This window comes from Carassius auratus, chromosome 22 (assembly GCF_003368295.1).
Source record: "Carassius auratus strain Wakin chromosome 22, ASM336829v1, whole genome shotgun sequence".
In the NCBI taxonomy this organism is placed as follows: domain Eukaryota; kingdom Metazoa; phylum Chordata; class Actinopteri; order Cypriniformes; family Cyprinidae; genus Carassius; species Carassius auratus.
In genome coordinates, this window is record NC_039264.1 from 18,925,275 (window position 1) to 18,950,505 (window position 25,231).

The window sequence follows — 25,231 nt, forward strand, 5'->3', positions numbered from 1 at the left end:
GTTTGCTGGCGTGCGCGCGCGCGCGCTTCTCCGCCTGTCAGAATGTGAGCGCGTGCGCGCGTGGCATGTCCCACCCTGCAATCCGTAGCAAACACACACACACATATGGTGCTCAGCTCAGCTCTTCCTGCGGGGTTTGTGTGTGAGGGTACAGAGGGAGGGACGGACAGAAACCTCGACTGGCGACAGAAACCAATCAGAGCGACACATTAGCGAAGACATCGATCGGGATTTATTTATCTGACGGAGACTGCCATCAGTCTGTCAAACTATAACCTTCAGAAACCCCAGAGAAACATTAAGAGAATCGCCGACGACATGGCTGATTTCAGTATCGATCAGAACAACCTGCCTGGCGTGAAAGAGGGTGAGTGAAGAAGAAGATGATGATGATGGTGATGTTACACTGTTTCTTACTGCCTTAAAATAAACGGGCAAATGGCACGACCTGCCAGATTCAGAGCTGCCAAAAACTAAATATGATTGCATTGTGGTGAATTATGAAGGTAAACTGTTATTTGGACTCAATACAATGGTTATAACGTTACTGAAGGCAATACGCCTCCATCAGTATATTTCTGATATTAAAAAAAGATAAAGCGATTAAATTCTGCCCTGTTTTGTCTCAAATATATTGTATTAGATGGCGTGTGATGCCTGACGTTAGTTTTAGTTACTCTGGTGTGTGTGTGTGTGTGTGTGTGTGTGTGTGAATGCTGGCACATGTGTTGTGAGAGTCTTCTTGAGAGCATACTGAAGATGACTGTGGTGCAACACAAGCTGTTGAAGACTTTGCGTGTTATTGAGGGGAAACAAACAGCTAGCTTTGCAGGATTTCAACCCACTCATTTGAACCTCGTTTGATTCTTTAGGTGGATTAGGATTTACAGACCCTATCATTTCCGCCCTAAATCCAGTTTGAGATCGTATCTGAGCTTTAGATTCAGTTATTGGTCTCAAACCGACATTCAGAAGACTGTAGCTAGTTGGGCACCAAATGTTGATTTCTAAATATTTCATTTAAAATAGTTCACTTATGTAATTATTTATTCCAAACCTGTATTAGTTTCTTTCTACATTTGAGCCCAGCAGAAGATGTTTTGAAGAACGCTGGTAAATCAACAGTTAATGGTCTCCATTGACTTGCATAGGATTGGAAAATATGATCTGGAAGTCAAAGGCTACAGTTAACTGTTTGGTTTACCAGCGTTCTTGAAAATATATATAACTGATGATTTTAATAACTTTTTGTTTAAAAGAAGCTTTTTTTTTTTTGTCTAGGTTCAGTTGGTTTCTGAATTACAGTTTCAGACTAATAAGTAATTCTGGCTTATTGGGGACCAAATGCTGGGTTTTATTTTATTTTTTAAGACGTCTGAAGTAGGACAGGCCGAGTTAAACATTTTAAGATGTTTGACTTTGATGCATTTAAAACAAACCGTTTTTCATTCATACTCCGTTATTGGAGTGGAACTTAAATTCAAAAATCAAGTAATCCTGGCTAATTGGGAACCAAATGTTGATTTCTAGTTATGTTTAATAAGTTTGCTTCAATGCGACCGAAAAGGTTAAGACCCGAGGTGTCTTCTGAGGTGTGATAGGCCAAATCTGACCAATTTCAAGGAGTTTGACACGTCTAATATGAGCTACTGTATTACTGATTTTTAAATATTAAGTAATTTTATCCCACTGGGGGACCAAATGTTGGTTTCTAGGCGATTATTTAATATAAAATAAACAACGGTACCGAGGTTGAGCGCTCTATAGTGGGACCGTCCAAGTTCACATTCTTAAAGAGGTTTGATGTCTACATTTGTTATAGTTTATCGAACATATCTTGTTGGTTTACACAACAACCAACATGATGTTGTGTCTTTAACACTTAAAAGAAGTCTTTTAGGCAACAAAGTGTCCCGTGTTTGTGGAACGGTGGCATTAGACTCTGCATACAGTATGTTTGAAATTCGAGAACCTTGTGAACCATTGAACCCATTTACGAAATGTATATCGCTGATATTCAGGTCAAAAATCGTTTTATTTTATTTTGTATTATCGCTGTTACAATTTGAGTGAAAGCCTCGACTGTAAAGTTCAGAACGGCGTGGTATTTGGTGGTACCACGTAAAAGTTTGCGTGTGTTACTGCGAAAGTGCTTCTGTATGTTTTCAACACTAATTTACTGCATGAAGACGAGCAACATACCGCATTTCTCACGAGTTTCTCCTAGAGGAATGTGCTTGTGGTTTCTGTTTCCAGTCGTTTCGTGCGTGTGGATTCAGCGTTTTGTTGTTGTGTTGCAGCTGCTCGGTGCTCTTGGAGACAAAGTTAGGGTTGTTTGCCTGGAAAGCGTGCAGGCTTAAAAAAAACAAAGTGGCGTTTTTGCTGCCTAGCTAAGACCTGCTGGGATGTGTTCAGTGCTGGTTTCGTGTTTGCTTTGGAAAGCTTTCAGCTTTTCCTTGTGTTGCTGTTACTTGTTTGCCCGTCGCTGCTCGGGTGCTGCTTTATAGCGCCTTAAGGATCGTCATTCTTAATGAATCAGACATTTTAATTGATGTCATAGTGTTTGTGTCGCTCTGGGCTGTATTTATTTCATGGTGTATGGGATCACCCACACGTTTTTAATGTTAGGCGAAGATCCACCAGCATGTTCTTTTTGTCAACCTGGCCCATATATATATATATATATCTGTTTGCCACTAATACTTAACTGTGTCATAAATCCAGTTTCATCATAATGATAAGCCACTTAACTTCAGCATATAAACCAAAAAAAGTTTTCAACACAGGTTAATCAAATTGGCCTCGAACCCCTCAAAAAGGCTCCATGCATAAGCAAATGAAGCCTAGAATAAATGCACAGTCAGCACCAAGATGCTTATTTTCAGCAGGGGCTTTCCTGGTTCCTCCTGCCAAATGATACTCGGCCGTTATCTGAATCCTGTCTGATAGGGCATGGAGATGTGGCTTCACCAGCCAGTAGACTGAAAAGGAGATTTCATGTAAATTCTGCTCTTGGTTCCTCATTTAGCGCTAAGAATATCCCTCGGTCTCAGTTCTGCAGTTCTTCTTCTTAAGATGCGGATCAGCAGCAGATGGACGACGACTTTAATCACTGATCTGCAGAAGTGGCTTAATCGTATCCTCGTCTCGCCTCAGCTAAACAACACGGACTCTGGAAAATTCCTAGGTGAATTAGCATTACGTGAACAGTGTTTCACGTCGTTATTAAACCTGCCACTAAATTCCCTCACGGCTGTAGCACACGGTGTGAAACTGGAGCGTGTGTTTGGTTTAATTAATCATGCTCGATTCCCACAAACAGTACAGCGCAGTTTTCCTCGCCGGCGGAAATGCAAAAGTGGCTTTTGTCTGATTTAGGTTATCGGCGCTTGGATCAGAGGCTTGAAGGCGTTTGTTGTGCTTCTCCACCTGTGTTTTGAAGCGTGTCTAAGCAGCTGGGACGCTGCCAGGTGCAGAATCAGGCCTAAAGAAAACATTAAAAAGCAAAAAAAGAGGATGTTAAAGGGCGGATGCGAAGGACATGGTTTCAGTTTCTTGGGATGTATTTATAACTGAGGTGATAATGGTTGGTTGAACCGCAGTTTCAGACCCCACAGAATTGTTTCCTTCTTTGATAGATGTGTTATTTATTTATTTATTTATATATCAGTGCTGCTCAACGATAAAAATTTCTAATTGCGATTAATCTATGATTTTCTGGGATTAATTGTATTATGCACAAAATTCAATAATGAGTTCAAAAGTAGTGTGTTGTGCACCTTTTTTTTTACTGCTGTATGAAAAAAAGTGCAATAACGTTTGGTTTGAAAACACAATTTTTACAGCAGTATTCCTTTTACATAGCAGTTAAAATATTTATTGTAAATCTAAGCTTGTAACATTAATCAAATTAAATCTAAAACCAAAGCCACTGCCAGGGCACTAATGTCCAATACCTTGATTATAACATAATAACAGGCATCCTCCGTGTTGTGACCTGCATGATCGCGGGACCGAACCATAGACTGTATAAAAACATGGACGTAGTGTCCGTGACGTCACCCGTAAACTCCTGAAGAGCGTTTTCGAAGCTCAAAGTGTGCAGAACGGGCCGTCGCCATCTTGGCAGCGTGTCACTGCGCAACTCTCCCGGATAATTGAAAATTTGCAAAAAGGCGGGAGCTGTTCGCTGAAGCCACACCCGCCAAGCTCGAAGGCAGTGTTAGCAGCGGCAAGTGCTAAACGGATGACTTATTAAAAGAATATTTTAAAAAAATCAACCCCACAACCTCACAGTTAATTTTTTCATTTTTCTGCTGTAAAGTTGGCCATTTTAATATAGGGAGTCTATGGGATTGACTCCCCTTTTGCAGTCAGCCTCTAGTGGCCAGTCGACGAATTACAGTTTTAGTCACTTAAGTGTTGGCTACACGAGAAAGAGCAGGTGGTTGCCGCTCGGACCCAACACAGCAGAGCATTGACAACACCTGATGGGCGAGTACCGGTGTAGGCGGATAAAGACTCAGTATGTGGGATGCGGGAGAATGGCTTGGGCGCGTTCGTTTTGTTTAGCCGTCCCAGGGCTTGGTTGGAAGAATTAAGAAGAATTAAGAAGAATTTGAGAATCTGTGCATTAGCTCCGCCCACTACCGGAAAACCCAGCAGTTCTTAAATGCTGAAAAAATCTAAAGTAACTGTTTTTTTGACAGGAAACTACAACAAAGAATATTGTTTACATGTAGCGCATCAGTTCGTCCTCTCTCTCTCGCTGCGTGTTTGAAAGAATGCGATGATCAGATGAACTGAAAAAAAAGCAGAGATCGCCTGCCGAAGAGTGAGACTCTAAAGCGCTCGGTCAGTGTTCGCGAGTGAAAATATATCTGTGCTAAACTTTTACTTAGCCTCCAACTAAAACACTGGCGAGTAAAATCAAAAAATGTATTTATTATGCCATTGGCTAATATTAGACATCATTTAGTCACCAGAATGAAGATTTAGTCGTATATGTGAGTGATTTACTCGTAATGTAGAGGGTTGTCAGCTTGACTCGCAGCACCCGCTTGAGCGCTCGGTTATCAGATATAGCAGTTTTGCGTGTATCAATAACAGACCAGTAGATGGAGCGATTGATTAATCAGAAGTGTATTGCAGGGAGTCATGTAGAAATATAAATGAATGAAGCATAGTTTTGCTCTAAGTGTCTAAACCAGAGGTGAGTGGCGCGATTTGACAGAAGCAAATATAAGCCAGTGATGTTCTCTGCTGTGGATGCGGCACGACGCGACACAACGCGACATATTCATGACCGTAAACTGATGCTGATACAAAATAAAAAATAAATAAAAAAGTTTTTTTTGTGTGTGTGTGTGCCATGAATACAGCCTTTAATGCTCTTAGGGAATTAAATTGTATTTAATTTTATATTTATTTATTCATTAATTTGTTTATTTTTGCTTGGATATAGATTTCACTGCTACTATAGCAGTAAAATATAAATGAATGAATTAAAAAAAATTGAGGACGCAGAATTATTCAATAGTTTGTGCATCAATAAGATTTTTACAAATGTTTCTTTAAAAAGTCTGATTTCTTATTATTAATATTAACGGTGAAAACAGTTGAGTCGCTTGATATTTTTTATGCAAACTGAACTGCGATACTTAAAACAGAAATTTCGAAAGAACAGCATTTATTTTAAATAGAAATCTTTTGTAATACTATGATCTATTTCATGCATCCTCGCTGAATAAAAGTGATAATTTCAGTAGTGTAAGTCCAGTACATTACTATGCATACAGATCAGTGCTCATGCATGCTAAAATATTAACCTAAATCTGTTATCCTGAGGTTAGTGTTGTGAACTTCCTGTGTGGGTTGAAACTATCACGTGGCTCTTTTTTAACAGTAAATAACCTGATTTCTTATCTCTGTCTGTCTGTCTGTGTGCAGTGTGCCGGGACTTTGCCGTGCTAGAAGACCACTGTCTGGCCCACAACCTTCAAGAACAGGAAAGTGAGTCCTCTCATATCCTCTGCCCACTTAAATGAACGTTAAAACATGGAAAGTTATGACCTATAATCCTGAAGCTGTTTGTTGGCACCAAATGAGTCCTTCAAAGCCACTACGGTGTTTCCCCATCCTTAACTGAGCATAAAAATGAATGGCAATTGAAAGAAAAGTCCAAACTCATCTCAGCATCTTCCCCTTGTACCTGCAGTGTGAGGTTTTACACCTTCACCACAGATCTCACATGCCATCATATTGATTTCATTAGCACTTGTGTATGAGGAAACAGTGTTGAAAAAGAGAAAGAGCTCTTGAGGACACGGTGCTAAATGTGTGGCCATATTTACTGTTGTTTGATACATTTTCGAAATCTATTTCAATAGGCATCCAAGCATCTGGGAATTTTATGTGAGGGCGAAACTAAGGTTTCCACAAGTAGACGGGTTCAAGTTGGTTACGAAAATTCCCCGCGTTGACCGACAGAAAGCTGTTTAGTTTTAAATTGACATCCCGAGTTTGAATGCTTGATACATTTACACCACTATCAATGGGCAATTTTTCTAATGAAATCACACTTTAAAGAGATACTTCACCCAAAAATGAATGACTCTTAAGAAAACAAATTAAGATTTTTTGTTTTACGAAGAAATTCGAGAGCAGACAGCAATATAACTGACAAGTTTAAGGCGCAGATAGGTAAGAATTAAAACAGTCCATGTGATGTCAGTGGTTCAATCGTAATGTTGTGAAGCTACGAGAATACATTTTGTAAAAAAAAATGTCTTCCCTTCCTTGTCAGTCGTCTTCACACATTCGTGATAGTACCATGAAGCACGCATGTTTACTTTGCACAAAAAAGTATTTTTGTAGCTTCATAACATTACATTTAAACCACTGATTTCACACGGACTATTTTAATGATCCTATAAACGAACCTTAAAAAAAAGTTCCTGACCACATCATCTTCTAAAACCTAGTTTTTCTTCTTCTTTGTAGTAGAGCAGTTTTATTATAGTATTATTTAGTATAGTATTTATTCTTATTTTGAATTATTTTTGTTTTCATTTAAATTTTAAGGTTTTAGTCATATTTTTTTTCTTTATTAACGCTAATTTTTAGTTTGAAAAATGTTAGATCTTCAGCTTATTTGTGTAGCCACGCCAGCATTTTTAACAAGTTTTTCATTTATTTCATTTTATTTTGCCTTTCGGTTAAATTGTTAAATGATGTTAAATGTTTTATAGATCTATTAAGTTTATATCAGTGCTGTCAAACGATTAATCGCATCCAAAAAATACATTATATATGTTTGTGTACTGTGTATATTTATTATGTATATATAAATACACAAACATGCATTAATATATTTCAGAAAAAAATGTTTTGTTTGTATATGAAGTATTTATATATGATAATTTAATGTAAATGTAAATATTTTCAAAATGTATACATGCATGTGTTTGTAGTTATATATACATAATAAATATACATAGTATTATGTAAACACAAACTTTTATTTAGGATGCGATTAATCGCGATGAATATTTTGAGAGCACTAATTTATTACGACAACACTATTTTTTGATTGGTTTGAATAATTTGAGATCTTCAGCTTTAGTTGCCGAGGCAGAATTGTAAGTTTTCATATAGGCTTTTTTTCTTTCTTTATTTTTTAGCTTTTTTAATTAACAAAAATATTTTTTTTTTTAGTTGGCAAGGCATCGTTTTAAATTTCCGTTTTTCATTATTTCAGTTAATAAAGAAGATTTTAATGGTTTTAGTTTTAGATTGAGTTAACAATAACAGCACTGCAGAGCTTTTATATGACTGAACCAAGCAGCTTCTTTGACCATTGATTGAAAGGCCTGACCTTTTCTGCAGGCAAAGAAACCATTTATTTGCGTGTCGCACATCAGCTTTTAGTCGCGCTGGCAGATTTGCATCTGAAAGAATTGCAGTGAATCAAAGCCAGAGAATACCTCATTCTCGATTTTTTTCCACGATCAAAACGGCTTCTTGTAAAAAATGTGGCTAGCTTGACTGACATCAGGTTTATCCATCACATGAATCTTTCAGTTTATAGCTATTCTTTCTTCCTGGTGCTCTTTCTTAAAAATAGCGTGCGCTCGCAGCCACAGGATCAATAAAAGTGTTCAGACTTTGGGAAGATGATGCACTGTGTCGGCTAGAATTGCGTCGGTGTCTACGATTGACTGCCTTGTCGACGTAGCACAGCCTTGAAATGGCAACCAGTTTGATGTCATTTCAGAACATCAGCTCTCAGCTGCGTGTATATCAATATGTGATATGTGATGACATTATATATCATCGAACATGGACACTGAATTGTCAGTTTTTTTTTTACAGTTGTCAGTCACAGTAGTTGTACAAATTTAAAAAAAAAAAGTGTAATTTGTTCTTATTTTTATTTATTATTATTTTTTTTGCTTTGTGTGGGGGAAATTATTATTTTTTCCTTATTTGCGTCACTGTACTAAAGAGCGTTCTTTAGACTGTGTCTGAGCGCTTCAGTAAATTAAGGCACCTTAAATGGACATATATGTTGAATATGCATTATGATTGGATGAGAGCAAAGCCATCTGCGTTTGAAGAAGGTATAAATGGTGAGTTTAGGTGTTTCCTCCTTGATGCAATCTAAAGCCAGCCATCAATGACTGGATGAATCTAGACCTTTTCCTGCAGGAAAATAAATATTCAAAAGACTTTTGTCTCATACCTTCATTCAAATGGAAAATTGCCACGACACTTTGGCAGTTTTCACTGAATTTTAATATTGTTTAATAATCTCAGTAGTTATGAATATATAATAGATTGCATAATTTTTTATAATTAATTAAATGTTAAACTAGTTATTATTCAGTGGTTTGAATAAATAAATAGATGGGTTTTCTGGGAAAATTGTCATTTGTTGTTCTTATTTGACATTTTTTCATTATTATCAGTATTATTTTGCATCGGCAGTTTTCACTGTATTTTTGTATTGGACAATTTATTATTCAGTGGTTTATTTATTCTTGTAATGAGTTTTCTGAAAAATCAATGTAAATGTCAGTCTTGTGAATGTTTTAAAGCACTAATAATTGTTAATATTAATTTCTTAAACAACTGACTGTTCATAAATTGCTGGTTTAGTTCTGACTTAATATTTTGTGTCTAGTAAATAATAATATCAATAAAATATAATAAAATCCTAGCAGTGTTATTGTTATCAATAATAATAATAATAATAATAATAATCATTATATTGAATGAATATCATTTATATTTGTAGTAATATAAAATAATAATGATATGAATACTTAAAATATAACAAATACCCCTATTAATCTTACTACTACTAAAAAAATTCAAATAAACAACAGCAATAAAAACTTGATGTGTTTGTCAGTTTTGCGTAAAAGTTTTAAAGCACTCATAATTATGAATTATTTATGAGTAAATAATTTACTAAATACTAAATTGCTGAATTAGTTTTGACTTGATTTGGTCAAAAAAAAAAAGATTAGTAGTATTATTAGTAATAATAAAAAATATTATTAGCAGTAGTATTAGTAATGTATAAATGTTTAAGGATTATTATTAAATACACAGTATTTAATCTCAAAACTAATTCCGTGTTTTTTTTTTTATTATTCAGTAAATTGTTTATTTTATATATTTACAAATCTGTGTAAATGTCAGAAATGCTCCAGCAGTCATGTGCTTCAGAAACACAGCACATGCTATCTGTGGTATCCTTTGTTGAATTTCTTCGGCGTCAGCGTCTTAACGTCAGGTTTCTCTTCCAGTCGAGAGCCACCTGGCATCCAACGTCCACAAGAGCCGCCTGGTGCAGCAGGACCTGCAGGTGGCCAAGCGTCTGCAGGAGGAGGAGGACAAGCGGGCCCAAGCCGAGAGCAAGAGACAGCATCGCCACATGTGAGTCACCTCAAACCCATCATCCAAAGATCAAACCAGACTCTTCACGTCTGGAAAGGAAGGTGGTTCTTTCCCCAGATCCTCCCAAACTCTTAACAGGATCAGACGCTGCAGAGCCAGTTGGGAAATCCTGCTTGTTTTTGCTGTCTGTTGTACTTTCATTATCAGTCCTTGATAGCAGCTGTTGTCCCTCAAATGTTGACACTGTGCTTCTCGTACAGAAACACAGTATGTGGGTTTAGTTAGGCTCCGGCTGCTCTCTGGCCTTGTGTCCTCTCGCAGTGCTCCGTGGCAGTAAAATGTTTTGACTTCGGCTCATGCCACATGCTGATAAAGACTTCTTTCCTGCTGGGCGACGTCTCAAGGTCTCTGAGCTGATGCTATCGTCAGAGCTTGAGCAGCAGAAGATACTGTTATGGATCTGAAGTCAGTTTAGTATTTTTTTATGTTAAGAAAAAGTGACTATTTTCAGCACATTAGACTGATTTCATCAAGAGTGATGTTGAAAATGCAGGTTTACATCACATGAATACATTTCATTTTAGCAATAGGAAGCAGTTATTTTAAATTACAAACGTATTTTACAATATTACTGTTTTTACTGTAGAAAAAAATATATATTAATTTCTAAATTGTCTTTTTGTTGCCTCCTGTGCTGCTTGACTGAGAAGCTTTAAATCAAACCAATTACATTAGCTTGGTTGTAATGGGATTGCTTTACTAATTACTCTGTCTGGGTGGTAATCACATGACTAATTACTGGTCAATTAATCTCCCAATCCGGTGTAAAGAACAATATAAGACCACACCAGATTGTGCTTTTTAACAGTTTAAAAACAAAGATTTGTTTACTTCTGTGTTTGTAGAGCTGCTGCATAATAATAATAATAATAATAATAATCGTTATTTTAAGAATTATTAGTTGTAGTAGGAGGAGTATTAGTATTTTATTTGTATTTATTTAAATAAATAGTCAATATATTGCTAGTTAATATTTTATTATTTATAATAAAAAAATTAAATTCATCTTCTACCCCTGTGCTTTATTCACAAAACCTTTGTTATTAACTAAAAACTTTCATATCTAATTGAAATGAACCTGAAATATAAAAATGAAATGCAACCGACTGAAATAAAGTGCTAAAATTACTAAAATTAAGTTAAATAGACATAAAAAAAAATGCAAACTTGCCAAATGCACAAAACAATCACTAAAACCCAACTAAACTAAAATGTAAATGAAGTTTATAAAGCAAGTATAAAAGAATTAATAAATAAAATACTACTTAATACCACCAGGTTTTGTATGATTCCAAGTTTAATGTGAATAACTACCAAAGGCACAACATAAAACACACACATTTTTATGACAGTTAGCACAAATGTATGATCATTGTAGCCTTAGATTATAGTTACTCTGTAACCCTTTTAGCCAAACACTGTCACAGTCTTCCAACAACACCTACATCTCACAGGAAGAGAAAGCCATGGTGGCTGATGTGAGCGCTCACAGTGTTTTCTCTCCTCTGTGCCGCCAGGGAACGCATCGACATTGAAATAGCTCAGGAGATTCAAGAACAACTGGTCCGTCAGGCCGAACAACTGAGGCAGCAGGAGGAGAAGGATGAGGTGAGAGCCATTCACAGCATTCAGGCCCTCGCTGTGGTTTAGCCACGCCCCCAGCAGTCACATGACATCCTCGTGATTGTGTTTGTAAGACTCGAGAACGCGTACTCGCATTCTCTGTGTGTTAGTCACCAGGAAAGCTTAGATGTGTATCCACACCCATGACTGCTGCTGCATTGCAGCGTTTGTTTCCTCATGTTTGTGTGTGCGCTCAACCAGGCCATCGCCCGGAAGCTGCAGGAGCGAGAGATGAAAGAGGAGAGAAAACGGCACAAGCAGATGGAAGGAAACCTCGAGGAGTACTACGATGATAAAGGTGTGTAGACGCCCTCTGGAGGAAGGTGTGCCATCCAGCAACGAAGGGGTTTGGAGAAGAGAATATGTGGGTTTGGGTCGGTCAACACGTTTGACTGCTGGGAAATCTGCGTTTGCAGGGTTTCCTGCTCAGCTGTTCACTGAATCTATACAGTGCCATATCGCATTTTACCACAGCAGTGGATGTGAAACTGAATTATTTGGATACCATGAAACACGAGGACAAAACGCGCTTTCATTCATTGCATGCAAAAACAAACAGAAGCAGTGCGTTCTGATTCACGGACAAATGACTCTTTCTTGCAATGAATCAGTCAAAAGCCAAGTTACCGTTACATCATTTGTTTATTGAAATGAAGCTGAAAAAAAGACAAAAGCACAGAACAGAATCACTCAAAAATTAAAATAAAAAAATATAAGGAATAGTTCACTCAAAAATGAAAAAAATGAAAATGAAAATTCTGTCTTTAATCACTCACCCTCAAACCTGAAAGACATCTCTGTTCTTCTTGGGAACACAAATGAAGATATTTATGATTAATTCTGAGAAATACGAACGGAATGTTTGCATTTAAGTACTCAAATGACAAAAACTGAAGTAAAAATAAAATACATTTACGTTACAAAGACATTAAAATGGCAAAGACATGGCAAAACATGCCACAAAATCACTGAATTAAATAAAAAAAATTCATTAAAAAAACAAATTCATAATATTAATAAAAAATATAATTGTGTATAAATAATAAAGTAACCTTTTGTGAATAAATGTCTAAATAGACATTCATATTTGTGTGTGTGTGTGTGAGCTTGTTCATGTGGTTAACGAGGACACAAATTTGTATAATGACATAGGTATGACACAGGTATTACAATGAGGAGGTGGTTTATGAGGACATTTTAAGTGTCCCCGTAATTCAAAACGCTTATAAATCATACAGAATTAGTTATTTTGAAAATCCAAAAATGCACAAAGTTTCCTGTGAGGGTTAGGTTTAGGTGTAGGGTAGGGGTAGGACAATAGAAAATACAGTTTGTACAGAATAAAACCCATTACGCCTATGGAGAGTCCCCATAAACCACATATACCAACATGTGTCTGTGTGTGTGTGTGTGTGTGTGTGTGTTTGTGTGTATATATATTTATGCTTACATGGATGCATAAAGTGTAATCAGTTTTTTTTTTCATTAAATTACATGTAATTTAAGCGTATTTAATAAACAAAAATGCAACTAGCTGAAAAAGTATTAAGTTTTGTACTTAATTTTTTTTGGCATTTTAATATTTTTTTTACATACTTATAACGGTGTATGTTATAAAATGATCAAATCTGAAAATACTAACATATATATATATGTTTTATGTTTTAACTCTTTCAGAGGTACTTACCTTAGATAGCAATTGCAGTAGTTAACACACATTGTATGCATTTCATTACACTCCAGACACTTCTGTTTGTTGTTTGTTGTGAAGTTAAAAAACGTCAGCTAGCTTGACCGCACATATTTAGTTTGCAACTAAAGTTAGTTTAGCAAACATTAGGTTACTCTGGGAAGGATCTAAAAAGCACCAGCAGACCTTGCATTGGTAATGGATGACCATTTAACAACAAATGCCTCAAAACTGGAGATGAAAGTTGTTTGTGTCAACACGGCATCTATTAACTCCACCTGCCCTGCATGGCTGCCCTTGCATGCCACAGTGTGCATTCAAACTGTTTGCTTTCATGTTATGTAATCATGCCATCATTTGAATGTGTTTAGGGACTCGTGCTGACTAGCCGGTATCGTACCCACAGGGTCTGTTTGCTTCATTAAACACGCTCAAGTCTCTCATTCACAAGTTCTTAATGAATAGTTTGTTTCACTGAAACCCTCGAACCCTAAAGACTGAAACTTTAGCACGTAATGCATTGCTTCATGTTGTAGGGATGCTGCCGTGATGAGCAGAGATTAGCAGCCGCCTACGGGGCACAACATAAAAGATTGAGCATCTCAGGGAGTATCTTGAGCTTTGTCTCTACCTCTCGAAGCGTGACTGCATAGCTGGGCCCCGTTCTCACGCAGGGATGCAAACAAATAGGCCTAGACTGCGCTTATGCAGGGATATGTTGCGGAGGAGATCAGACAGGTTTATCTGAATCCTTGATGCATGAATCTGTGATTAAGAAAGAGTTGTAGGAGGGTTAATGAATGCAAAAAGGCTTAGTTTATTGGCATAAATGTGGACGAAAATGCACATTAGACTATTTATAAACTCCTACCATGTACGATAATTTGAGATTTGTTGGTAGAAATAGGATTAAGGCATTAAGACTGAGAAATCTGTGAAGGATTTTGTATGTTTTGCTGCAAAGAAACACTGGTTTGCAGCCAACCGTTTGAAATAACTTTTATTTTTTTGATTGCTTGTTTTGGTGGTTTATTTTAGTTTTGTTAAATTACAATCTGTCCCAACCCACATATTGCTCCTTATTAAACGTCCTGTAAGTTGCTGTAAACAGGGTTCAAAATTAACACTCAGCCAAATGCACTTTCCAGTCACTTTAATTTATAATTTGTACGCTCTATAATACAATATAATTTTTAGACACTTTTTTTTTTTTTAAATACTACATTAATCATTATTATTATTACTATTATTATCATCGTGCTGTTATTCTCTCCACCAAAACTCTGCGTGTTGAGACATATGAAATTAATTGAAATCACAACAGGGTATTTGGTTTTTGGCTGTTTACTCTGGGAAAAAAAAAAAAAATATATATATATATATTATATATATATATATATATATATATATATATATATATATATATATTTAGATATATAGATAAAAAAGTTATTTAACAGATCTGGACCACTTCTGAATGTATTTTATCGCATTTTCTAAAAGGACATCTATCACCGTTGCACTCACGTCTCACATAAGATCGCTTCATGCTTAGAAAGCCATGTAAAATTTCTTTGAATTCAACATTTAAAAACATGTCTCGCGACTTTATGGCAGTTTTTCCCCATCCCACTGCATCTAATGTTTTTAAATGAAAACCATACTTTTCGTGATTGGTTTTCGGTCTTTTGTATTTCTAAATGTCAGTTGTGTTATTTTATTGCTTTTTAAGAAATGCTTTTTATTAATATTTTGCTCAGTGCGCCCTCTTGTGGCCTCAGGTAAGAAGCCAACCCCCCCCCCCCACACAACCAGCTGAAATTATGCCTTTGTAAATTTAAATATAAATTCAATCTTGATAATATTTAAGTACAAAATGTAAATTACGTTTTTCAGCAATTTTGACAGCTTTAGTCGTGTCTAAAGTGAAAGTAAACAGGTGGGTCAAAAGATATATACACATATATAAATGTTTTGTGAATACGGGCCCAGATCTGTGGATTAAGACTTGGAGTAGCCTTTGTGACAAAGTTGTAGTAATATAATATATATAATTAATTTATTATATATATTATGCATTTTATATAAGTGATGCATTACTACTGTTATATTAAAAACAAGATAAATACAGTTTAAAAGCCTTAAATATACAAGTTAAATGTTCCCCAATCATTTGACCTTGGCATGCATTGCATTTGTTAATTTTGACCCCTTGCTGTAACTTTTTTATTTGAATGTCTTGGTACTAATTGTCAATAATAGCCTTATTTACCATTTTACTTCCTGCACTATCCACATTGAACTAACCCTTGTGTACTAACACAGACAATTTCCCTCCTTGTTCTTGCACTCCACCTTTTGCCTCACACTCGCTTTCACCCAGTCTCCCGATCTCCACCGGATCGGCGAGAGCCAAAACCCCATTCCGCATCTCCGGGTTACAGAAAAGAGAAGCATCATGACTACAGTCAAATTCTTTCCCCGTACAACTCTCCAGAGCCTGACAGAAAAAGATATCCCAGTAGCCGTAGTCGATATCCAGAATATGAGCCCGTTGAGTTCAGTCGATCTTGGCATCCGGAGAGTCCGAGCAAGGAAAGGTTCCTCGAGTACTACTCACCTGGGCGACGACCGAAAGAGAGAAACAAACCTCTCAATCTTGATCACACAGAACCGCGTAGAAGGAAGAAGCAAGATCAATGGGACGACCTGGAGCCAGTGGTGCAACGAAAGGAGAGGACTCCCAGGGATTACTCTGCCGGCCGGGACAAGGTCTGGGACAAGGAGAGGATCAGGGATCGAGAACGAGAATGGGATGGACGGAGAGCCAAGGAAAGGTCGATAGATCGCAACCGGACAAGAAGTCAAGATCGACTGTTTAGCGGCATTGACAGGGGCAAGAACATGGACCGGGAGATGGACCAAAATAAACAAGGTAGCAGAGAGAAGCAAAGAGAACGAGGAAGAGATGGGAACAGGGGGAGGCACAGAAGCAGGGAGCGAGAACTGGACGGTTACTTTCCAACTAGGGGACACTCAGAGGAAAGCCTGGAGTGGGAGGATCGTAAGAACCGGCCGAGGCTCCCGTCAGGTCCTAATGAGGTGTTTGAGGAGCCTGTTCTCAGAGGTCCGTCGAACGAGGGCCGGTCCCCTGGTCATTCTCCCAGAGAGAGAGGTATGGCACGAGGCCCAAGGTTGTTTGAGTCAACCTGCTTGGACTTTGCAGTGCCATCTGGTGGTGGGGAGCGCTGTCAAGATTTCCCTTTTCCTGTGCATTTGGGTTTCTTGTCTTTTTTGGACTCTCTAAATTAATTTCTGGGGATCCTTGTGCACTAAATCTGGTCATTTCTGATCATTCCTTTCTTAATCCCAAACCAAAAATTGTTGCTTGGGTTCTGTGTGAATATTTGTAAATTTGTCGTTCTTTTAACGTGGATTAACATCCTCTGATGCCCCCTTCAGGTCGGAAACCACGAGGAGAATATGGCATGAAGGAGGCGACGCGTGGACTGGCCCACTTAGACCTACAAGACCAGGAGCTCATAGACTTGGAGGTGGCACGCAAGCTACAGGAAGAAGAAATTAAGGTATTTTGAGTCGTGCTGAATGTAATTATTGGTTACTTGTAATCCACAAATATAATTTTATATATTTTTTTTCTACAGGCGTGTCGGTTGGACAAACAAGCCGCTCAAGTTGCACAAGATGAGGTACGGTATGGTTCGTTGTTTTTGTGCACTGTCAGGGTGTCGCTTATCTTGTTTGTTTTACAATTTTTTTTTGTGACTGTATTTTAAGGAAATAGCACGACTGTTAATGGAGGAAGAGAAAAGAGAGTATAAGAGATCGAGAGAGAAGGAGAAACAAGCAATTGAGAGACGATGGGCTGAGGTGGAATATAAGGTAAGCAACATCCATTCGAACTAAGCATAGTTCTGGTCTGAAATGCTGATCGATCACTAGAGTGATCCATCCACCCTTTAAAACCTTTTTTGTTGGAGACTGATAAATGTTTACATACATAAACGTAGATGTAGATTTCTATATATACATATAAGGGTAAGGGTAAGTAGCAGTCAGGCCTTTGACTAAATGATAATCAGTAAGTGTGAGCACCGCTATAGAAGCAGTATAAAAGTTTTTGCAGTTTGCTGGTCTGGAGCCTTCAGGTGTGTGTTAACACAATGCCAAGGAGGTAATTATTTCAGCTAAAAATGGATCTACAGGCAGTTGAATCATAGGGTGTCCTAACACTGTCACACATGGCTTTTCCCTCTTGGCTTTATTTTTGTTAAATAAATAATGACACATTGTAGTTTGTCATGTGTTGTTGTTTATTTATTTTCCACATTTTAAGACCTGCCAAGGACCAGAGCATTTTTTATTATGTTCTGAGTAGTGTTTTCATGGTACCAAAATTTCAGTAATCGGTACCAACACCAGTGAAAATCTACGGTTCTCGGTACCATAGCAAAAACATGCTAATTAAAAAAGCTATTTTTTATTAATAAATTTAAACAAAAATAAAATGTACAAAAATCGAAACCATTCTTTATATTTATTTCAAACTGTGTTTCAAGTTTTTCCACGAGTAATAAAAGTATGAAAGAGGTAAACAAAAGTTACCCAAAAGTTTTTGGCATATTTCTGCTGCCGCATGTTTATTTCCTTTATAATTATATTTTTAATAAATATTTATTTATTTGTTAAAAATACTTTGTCATCTAAAGTGTAAGTTTGATACACATACATTTTTTTATCCATTGTGAAATAATTTCAGATTTCTTTTTTTATCGGTTATCGGCCCCCACTTTCCAAGATATCGACAGTACAAAAAAAAACACAAATACTAAATTGAATGTGTATAATGTATGTTTATTTATTTAAATGTATTTTATTTTAGGGTTATTTTAATAGTAATTCAAATTTTGAAATTATGGTAGCAAGAACATTGCTACAGTTTCAGAGAATTGTTAATGGGACTATTAATGCACGGTTAATGTAGAGGCCTTTGAAATTAATTTATTAGACTATTTCACATTATGCCATGTATGCTTGGAGACGTTGACCCTGTCGACACTACTCACACATTCTCTTCTCTTCTGTCACATTAGTCAGTGCAAGAAGAAGTAGTTCGACCACGAGCTCGAGAAGAGCCACGCATCAGAGAGGACGAGTACCAGAGAGCACCCAACCACAAACCTGTCAGGTACCACATCTCCACTCAATAACACACTCAAGCTGTCAGAAGTCCTACTGGAGCCTCATGTTCCTCTCGGTTCTTCTCTCCAGGCCGCCGCCTCCTACACAGCACTACGAGAACGTAAACCCGAGTTACGCATTTGCGGACCCCTACTCCCCTCGTCCTCCATCAAGACCAGAGGCGGCGTACAAAGGTTCCCGTTGCACTAATGAGATATCATGCTTTAAATTTGAAACAACTTTTTAAATATGGCCGTCTGAATCTCCTTATCTCCTTTTAGATGCCTACTACAGACAGTGACCATATGCCTCCACTGCTGTCCAATCCTGAGTTCGTTCTGCCCTTTATTTTGCGAATCAGTAGAGGAGAAGTGATTCAGAAATTCTTTGAGGCTTTCAGCAGAAGCTACTGACACTTTATTTGATTTTTCCCTCTTGGGTTCATCGCATCAGATGAGCCGACGTCGTCTCTTTGTGTTGTGAATGAGTCTTTTACCCTGGAGCTACGAACTACTGTGCGACCGGGACAGTTCCTGTTTGCTTCTCGTGTTCTTGTCTTATTGTGGATGAGTGTACAGGAAGGGATCTACTGCACAGCTTTCTAGAATATCCCTTTTCTCTTGTTGTCTATAATGAAGCATTGTCTTGATTCCATGTTGAGTTCAGGATACAGCGGTTTTCCACTTTGTCGTTGGTTTTATTTAATGGAAAACATGCTTGAATTTATACGCCGTGCACTTTTGTGCTATATATTTATTGATTTATTTTCAGAGGATATATTTTATTTTGATTTGTCTTTTAAAATGCTGATTGTTTTACCCTTTCCCCAATCGATCTGAAGAGACTGTTAGCTTAAACCAGGAGCGATCCAATTTCCAGAGATGCAAAGTTTCACATATCTCAACGTCTTAAGAATCAGGAGTCAAGTTGAGGTTGTCAGCTCTTTATTTATTTTGCCTTCATATCATTCATGAGAGACTCTTTACTCGCACTGCAGGCTCACGTACAGCTAGGGTTCGAGACGCTCAGCCTTCGGGTGCCTTTGTTTTTGTGATATTTCCCCCTTCACCTGCAGTGTTGGTAGCGATTCTCTCATCTTCTTCGTAGGTGCTTCAGGGACCTACTGTACTAATATGCTCCGGTGTTAAAGTGCATGCTGGCTGAATGTGCACTCTGTGGGGTTTATATGAATCTTGTCCAAAAATGGCCACAAACACATCTCTACTCCTCATTTTTTATTTTTATATATTATGTTTTATTTATAATTCAATTCAAATGCAAAATACTAGTTTTAAGGCATGTAGTAGCATTGCTGTTGGCACAGACGTAAACTGTTTTCTCGCTTGCTGCATCATATGCAATTCATGCAAATATATATATCAGTGTTCGGAGTTGCAGTGCTTTGCATTTGGTGGCAAACTTACTTTAAGCAGGGACATAAAAACTGACCAGCAAACAGATTAAGGCAGCAAACAAGTGATTAGGGCATTTATCTGGCACTTTCTATGAATAGAGTTCACAATAGGGCCTGAAACTCTGTTTTTCAGCAAAAGATCAGTGATTTTTTTTTCTTTTTAATCAAATCAAATTTTTTTCATTCAAATCTAAATCTAAAAAGGCCAATTGGTTTTTTTTTTTTTTTTTTTTTTAGCAATTGTTTATTTCTTACAGAGAGAATAAACTGATTACAGACTTTTGTTTTTATTTTTGCATTGTTCTTTTTTGCTTTTTGTTTGTTTTCTGTTTTCCACTAAATTAGTTTTTTGGTTTTTATTTATTTTTTTGCATTGCTCTTCTTTGCTTTTTGTTTGTTCTACTGCCTTGGTTTGTATAGTTTTTTTTTTTTTTTTTGCAGTTTAAGCAACTCCATCACCATAATTTTGGTCTTTTACCTTGTGTAAATACAATGTATAAACGATTTGTGTGGATGTTTTTTTTTTTTTGTCAATTGTTTATTTCTAAAAAAACAAACAAACAAACAAACAAAAAAAAAAAAAACATTTTAAAAAGTATAGACACTGTTGCACATTTTGCCCAGATTTATAATTCTGTTAGAGCCCTAGTTGGGTACCAACAAAACAATTGTTTTTTGAGTAATTAAAATAGGTTTAACAGTATTATGATGCTTTTGTCTGATGCTATAAAATAATTCATCTAGCTTATCTAATAGTATGCTACTAAGAATAGTTGTCTTTTTGTATTTATTGTTTGAAAAAGACCAACTTGTACGCTGTTTATGGAAAGTGCCACAAGCTCATTACTCTATCAGGGCATTTTTTTTGTTCCTTACTGCTCATTCAGTCATCGCTTACATTCCATATTCCCGTCGAAATGCATTTTAAAGGGATTACATTCCGCTTGGCTTTTGGGAATGGGAAAATGATTGTGTGGGCTACATGTAGCATCCTGTACAGATACAACTAAAGACAGCAGCTACTTTTTGTATCGCATTAGTGCCTCTATAAGACCAGTGTTTGATCGCTAGTGCTGAACTCTCCCATATTTTGCTCTCGAGAATGACAGTATGCTAGTGTCAGTGCATTCCAATGAAAGGCATGGCCTGAAATGCATCGAATAAACTTGTAGGGAAAATATCTTCTGTTGCCATGCTGCTACGCTTAAAAGGTGATTTAAGAACATTTTCTTGTGGAATTGTATTACTGAATCAGTTTTGAATCACTTTACGTGTGTGTTTTAGTGATGAATGTGCATATATAGCTCTTATCTTTCAGTGCTGTGTCAGTTTAGCGCATATCATGTTGCATTTTGCGGTGCACTGTAGTATTTGAAAACAATTGTACGTAACAATTCTGATCCTAATTGGCCGGATGGGTTTTGTGCCAAATGTAATTCAACATTCAGGGACTTAAAAAGTATTGCTGTAAAACTGTCAATCTCTGATGGTCACATGATTTGAGGGATAAAAACTGGTTTACAAAAGTTTTGCTCGAGGCTGTAAACAAACGGACTGAACTTTTAGCACCTGGTGTGTTGTTGTAAATGTATGTGTGTGTGACAGAGCGACAGAAACCTGAGCATTTTTCACTCAACGTATGAAGATGACGTCCACGCCAGTTTGTTTTACAATCAGCTGCTGCTGGAAATGTTGTGTGACCGGCGAAAGTGTTTGTATCTTGCACATTCTCACAGCTTCCACTGGCCAACTGTAAATACCAAATAAATGACTTTTAAAGGGTATGTGTGTGTCAGTAATCCAGTGTATCTGATTTAAAGAACAACCTGCTGGTCATAACCTGACAGAAGGTCTTGTATGTCTATTCAGCACGTTTTTTTTCTTAATGTAGGATCAAAATTGTGCCTTATATTGATAAATATTTTAATATAATAAGGATCAGTAAAAAGTGTAACCCCCCCCAAAAAAAAAAAAAGGTTTTGTATTGCATTTATTTGCTTTTTGTTTGTTCATTTGCTTAGTTTTGCTTGTTTTGTCCTTAAGTAAACCAGTCACCACACACACAAAAAAACAACAACAACAACAACTTCTGAATACAATTTACAAATTGTTGCAATGGTATCTTACAGAAAATAGTAAACTTACTTTGAGCAAATAGATGAAAAATAAAAAACCCACAAGAGCCATGTCGTAAGTTGTACCTAAATTAATTATTTTTCTGGAGCTAGCAGATTTGGGACCATATTATTTCTTTATTTTATTATGCAATTATTCATTCATAAGGCAAAGGGTCATTGAATAGTAAGTAGCCTTATGATCACTAAGTATTTAAAGTCTTAATTCTTCCAAGGCATATAAGCATTTTATTTTAAAGTCATTTACAAAAGGAAGAGTTTTTGTTTTTTTCCTCACTTTCATTTTATTGTCATGTGACAGGAAGTGATATCACAGAGGCAACCCTGATGAACCTCTTTGCTCAAGTTTGAAAATATTCAAAATAATGGTTTTGTGTACTTGTTATAACAGTGGCTACAACACGGTCATTAAAACCATAATGAAAAACAGTAAAAAAAAAAAAAAAAACACATGGAACCATCATGAATAGATAATCAGTTCACATTCACAGCTTCAACACTTTTGTTTCTTCTCTTTGTCACATCCCAACCAAAGACAACAGCGATTACATAGAAACCCTCAAATGAATGGCTACAAATGAAGAAATGCAAATTCTGGTGTGGTTATTTTCTGCATAAAGGCCTCAATTACTCATGAATGAGGAAGTGTGAATGCCAACAGCTGCCTCTCCTGAGTCCTGGCCAGGTTCACCTACATGCCAAAGATTTTCACGGTTACTTGCAAGTGTAAACGGTGCAGATCCTTACATGTGACAGAGGCGCTCTCCTGTGATTCTACCTCGCTTTCCTTGAGCTCTACTGCCATCAAGCGCCAAAAAAAAAAACGCACACAATTGTAGATGTGCGCGCCGTGGACCATTTTCTTCTGAGGATTGTGAATCTGATTCAAGGCGCTCCGAAGCTGAATATCTGCAGCGCCCACTACTAGAAACAATGACTGAAATCTGCTGCTCATCTCAGCCACGATTCCCAGCAATGTGCACTGCAGCTCAGAAACTGCGGCATTCATGCAACATCTGAAATAAAACAGGAGTACACTTCTGAAATTGCACCTAACAGCTTTAACAGGAAATTATGTTTGAGCCCCAGTGCTTAATATCAAATTTCAAGCGGTAGCATCTTGCAGCGTGCAATATTTTATCAAAAATAACTTTCAGTTTTATTTCATCATGTAGCCTAGATTATAAAAACACTTTCAATCTTAAAGTTTTCAGTTTGTCCTAATAATACATGCTTTTTTATTATTACATAATGTAACTATTATACTATCTTTGTAGAGATTTATTGATGAATAGCAACTGTGCTATAGCTACCTAAATTAAACAGGCGAATAATTTCGATGTTAAATGTAACCAATTAACTATTAGAATTGTCACATGACACCTAAACCAATCAGTAGCCTATTAAAATATAGTATGAGCCTATTATCAAAAATACTATTTAAAATAAAGTATTAAGCCTCGGATATGACTTTTTTTTATTATTTTTGATCTGATTTAGCAGTAGAAAAAGAGTCACCGTAAAATAATTTACAAATAACGCAGTTAACTATTTTTCTTCTGCCTTGTGGTTCTAGGGTTCTGTGTGAGAGAGAGAGAGCGCAAATATTTTTAAAAACAAACAAGACAGCAGCGTTTTTTAAAAGGTGAACTCGTCACTTCTTAAAAACGGATTCCTTGCACTGTGAGACGCGACACAGCTACCACAGTGGTCCATGTGAGAGGTGCTTAAGTGTGTAAAAAAAAACACGAAGGACCGCAAGAACGCGACATATGCGAAAACACATGCTGTGTATTCAACTGTTCCCTAAGTTGTCATTTTTAATCGTATTTAATACCACGATCAACTTCACGTCACTAAAAGTGTCTGTCAGTAACGTAAACTTCTCCCCTCAGTAATAATGACAGTTGCTTACCTGAGAGAGAGAAACTGCCCAAGCGCTCGTCTGGTGTCGTGTCGAAACATAGGTATTTACACACCCGCTGACAACCTCCGAGCGGTTTTAAAGCGTCCCCCTCGACACTTTCTCCTCCGTGAGTAAAGGGGCAGCGAGGTTTAGGTGTGTCGTGTCGGCGTACAGGTCTGAATGCAGCTCTGCTTTAATTCTCGTCATTTACCCGCTTTGGGCCGACGAGCCTGTGGCACATCTTCAGGAAAAACCGGTACAGGTGGTCACATGAGGGTGTGTCGAGTCGGTGCTAATTAAACTCAAACAGGTTGGAAGTGCGTGTAAAAACTTATTCTGTTCAATATAAAAAAGAAAAGAAAGATACCAAAGTCCAACCGGTTGGTTATTTTGCATTTTGAGTCGAACTCGGTCCCACTTAAAGCGGAAGTTTGTATTTTTCGACGTTAAAATGGTTGTTTCTCATCTTAATATGCAGAGGGGATCATACATGTGATATTTTTAAGCTGATTCGAGTCAAATCAGTGGCGCTGTTTATCTACAGTTTTTATAGTAGGGCCTACAAGTAGCTTACATCCCAGACATCAAGCAGTTTCGGCCCAGATCCGGCCAAAATCTGGCCAACACCATGTTGCTGTCTGGGAATAAAAATAGGCCTACTGTAGTGCATACTGCTCCCTCAGAAAATCCCTCATAGTCACGCCACATTTGAACAGTGTCATGCATGTGATTTTAAAAAGTGAGAAAGTCCCATACATTCCCTTAGTTATGTGTCGTTGTGCCTTGGGCTGTGTTTCCAGGAATGACATCTGACAGGTTTGAGACTGGCGGTCCTTAGGCACATGCTCAGAGTTATAACATGAAAGCGTAACTGATGTTTGAGGGTTTAGCCTGCTACAGTTTATAGTATTTTTAACTAAGAAATATTATTGTGATATATGGTGGATTTATGTAAACTGGGTCGCTTTTTGCCATTGAGGTGACTGGGGTAGAATGGTTTTAGTATCCTGAATTAACCCTGTGCTTGATGGGAATGTCTACAACTGACGTAAAATTTAAAATTAAAAAATGTCTGAAAAAGTAATATTATTATTATATAAATGTTGTTAATGTAATATGTCAAGTAGACATATTTGTACTTAATATATTTTTTCATTATTGTTAAATTTATTTTATTAGCTTAATAGTTTAAGTAAAGTAAATTTATATATATATATATATATATATATATATATATATATATATATATATATATATATATATATATATATATATATATATATACACACACACAC

The 25,231-nt window shown here is 36.9% G+C and overlaps 1 protein-coding gene across 1 annotated transcript; it reads left to right on the forward strand.

Annotated features, from left to right (window-relative positions):
- Positions 1-83: 83 nt before the first annotated feature.
- Positions 84-21,679, forward strand: ccdc50a (coiled-coil domain containing 50a). The gene is made up of 12 exons (XM_026198074.1): positions 84-367; positions 5,950-6,012; positions 9,816-9,945; positions 11,484-11,574; positions 11,791-11,887; positions 15,663-16,454; positions 16,742-16,866; positions 16,945-16,989; positions 17,078-17,182; positions 18,394-18,488; positions 18,572-18,675; positions 18,763-21,679. Exons 1-12 carry the CDS (start codon positions 319-321, stop codon positions 18,780-18,782), a joined length of 1,716 nt encoding a protein of 571 aa, XP_026053859.1. The 5' UTR covers positions 84-318; the 3' UTR covers positions 18,783-21,679.
- The last annotated feature ends 3,552 nt before the right edge of the window (positions 21,680-25,231 follow it).

Coding starts and splice junctions, on each gene's coding strand:
- ccdc50a (XM_026198074.1), top strand. CDS start 319: ATGGCTGATTTCAGTATCGATCAGAACAACCTGCCTGGCGTGAAAGAG. Junction 6,013..9,815: donor CAACCTTCAAGAACAGGAAA/GTGAGTCCTCTC, acceptor TTTCTCTTCCAG/TCGAGAGCCACCTGGCATCC. Junction 18,489..18,571: donor CCCAACCACAAACCTGTCAG/GTACCACATCTC, acceptor TCTTCTCTCCAG/GCCGCCGCCTCCTACACAGC.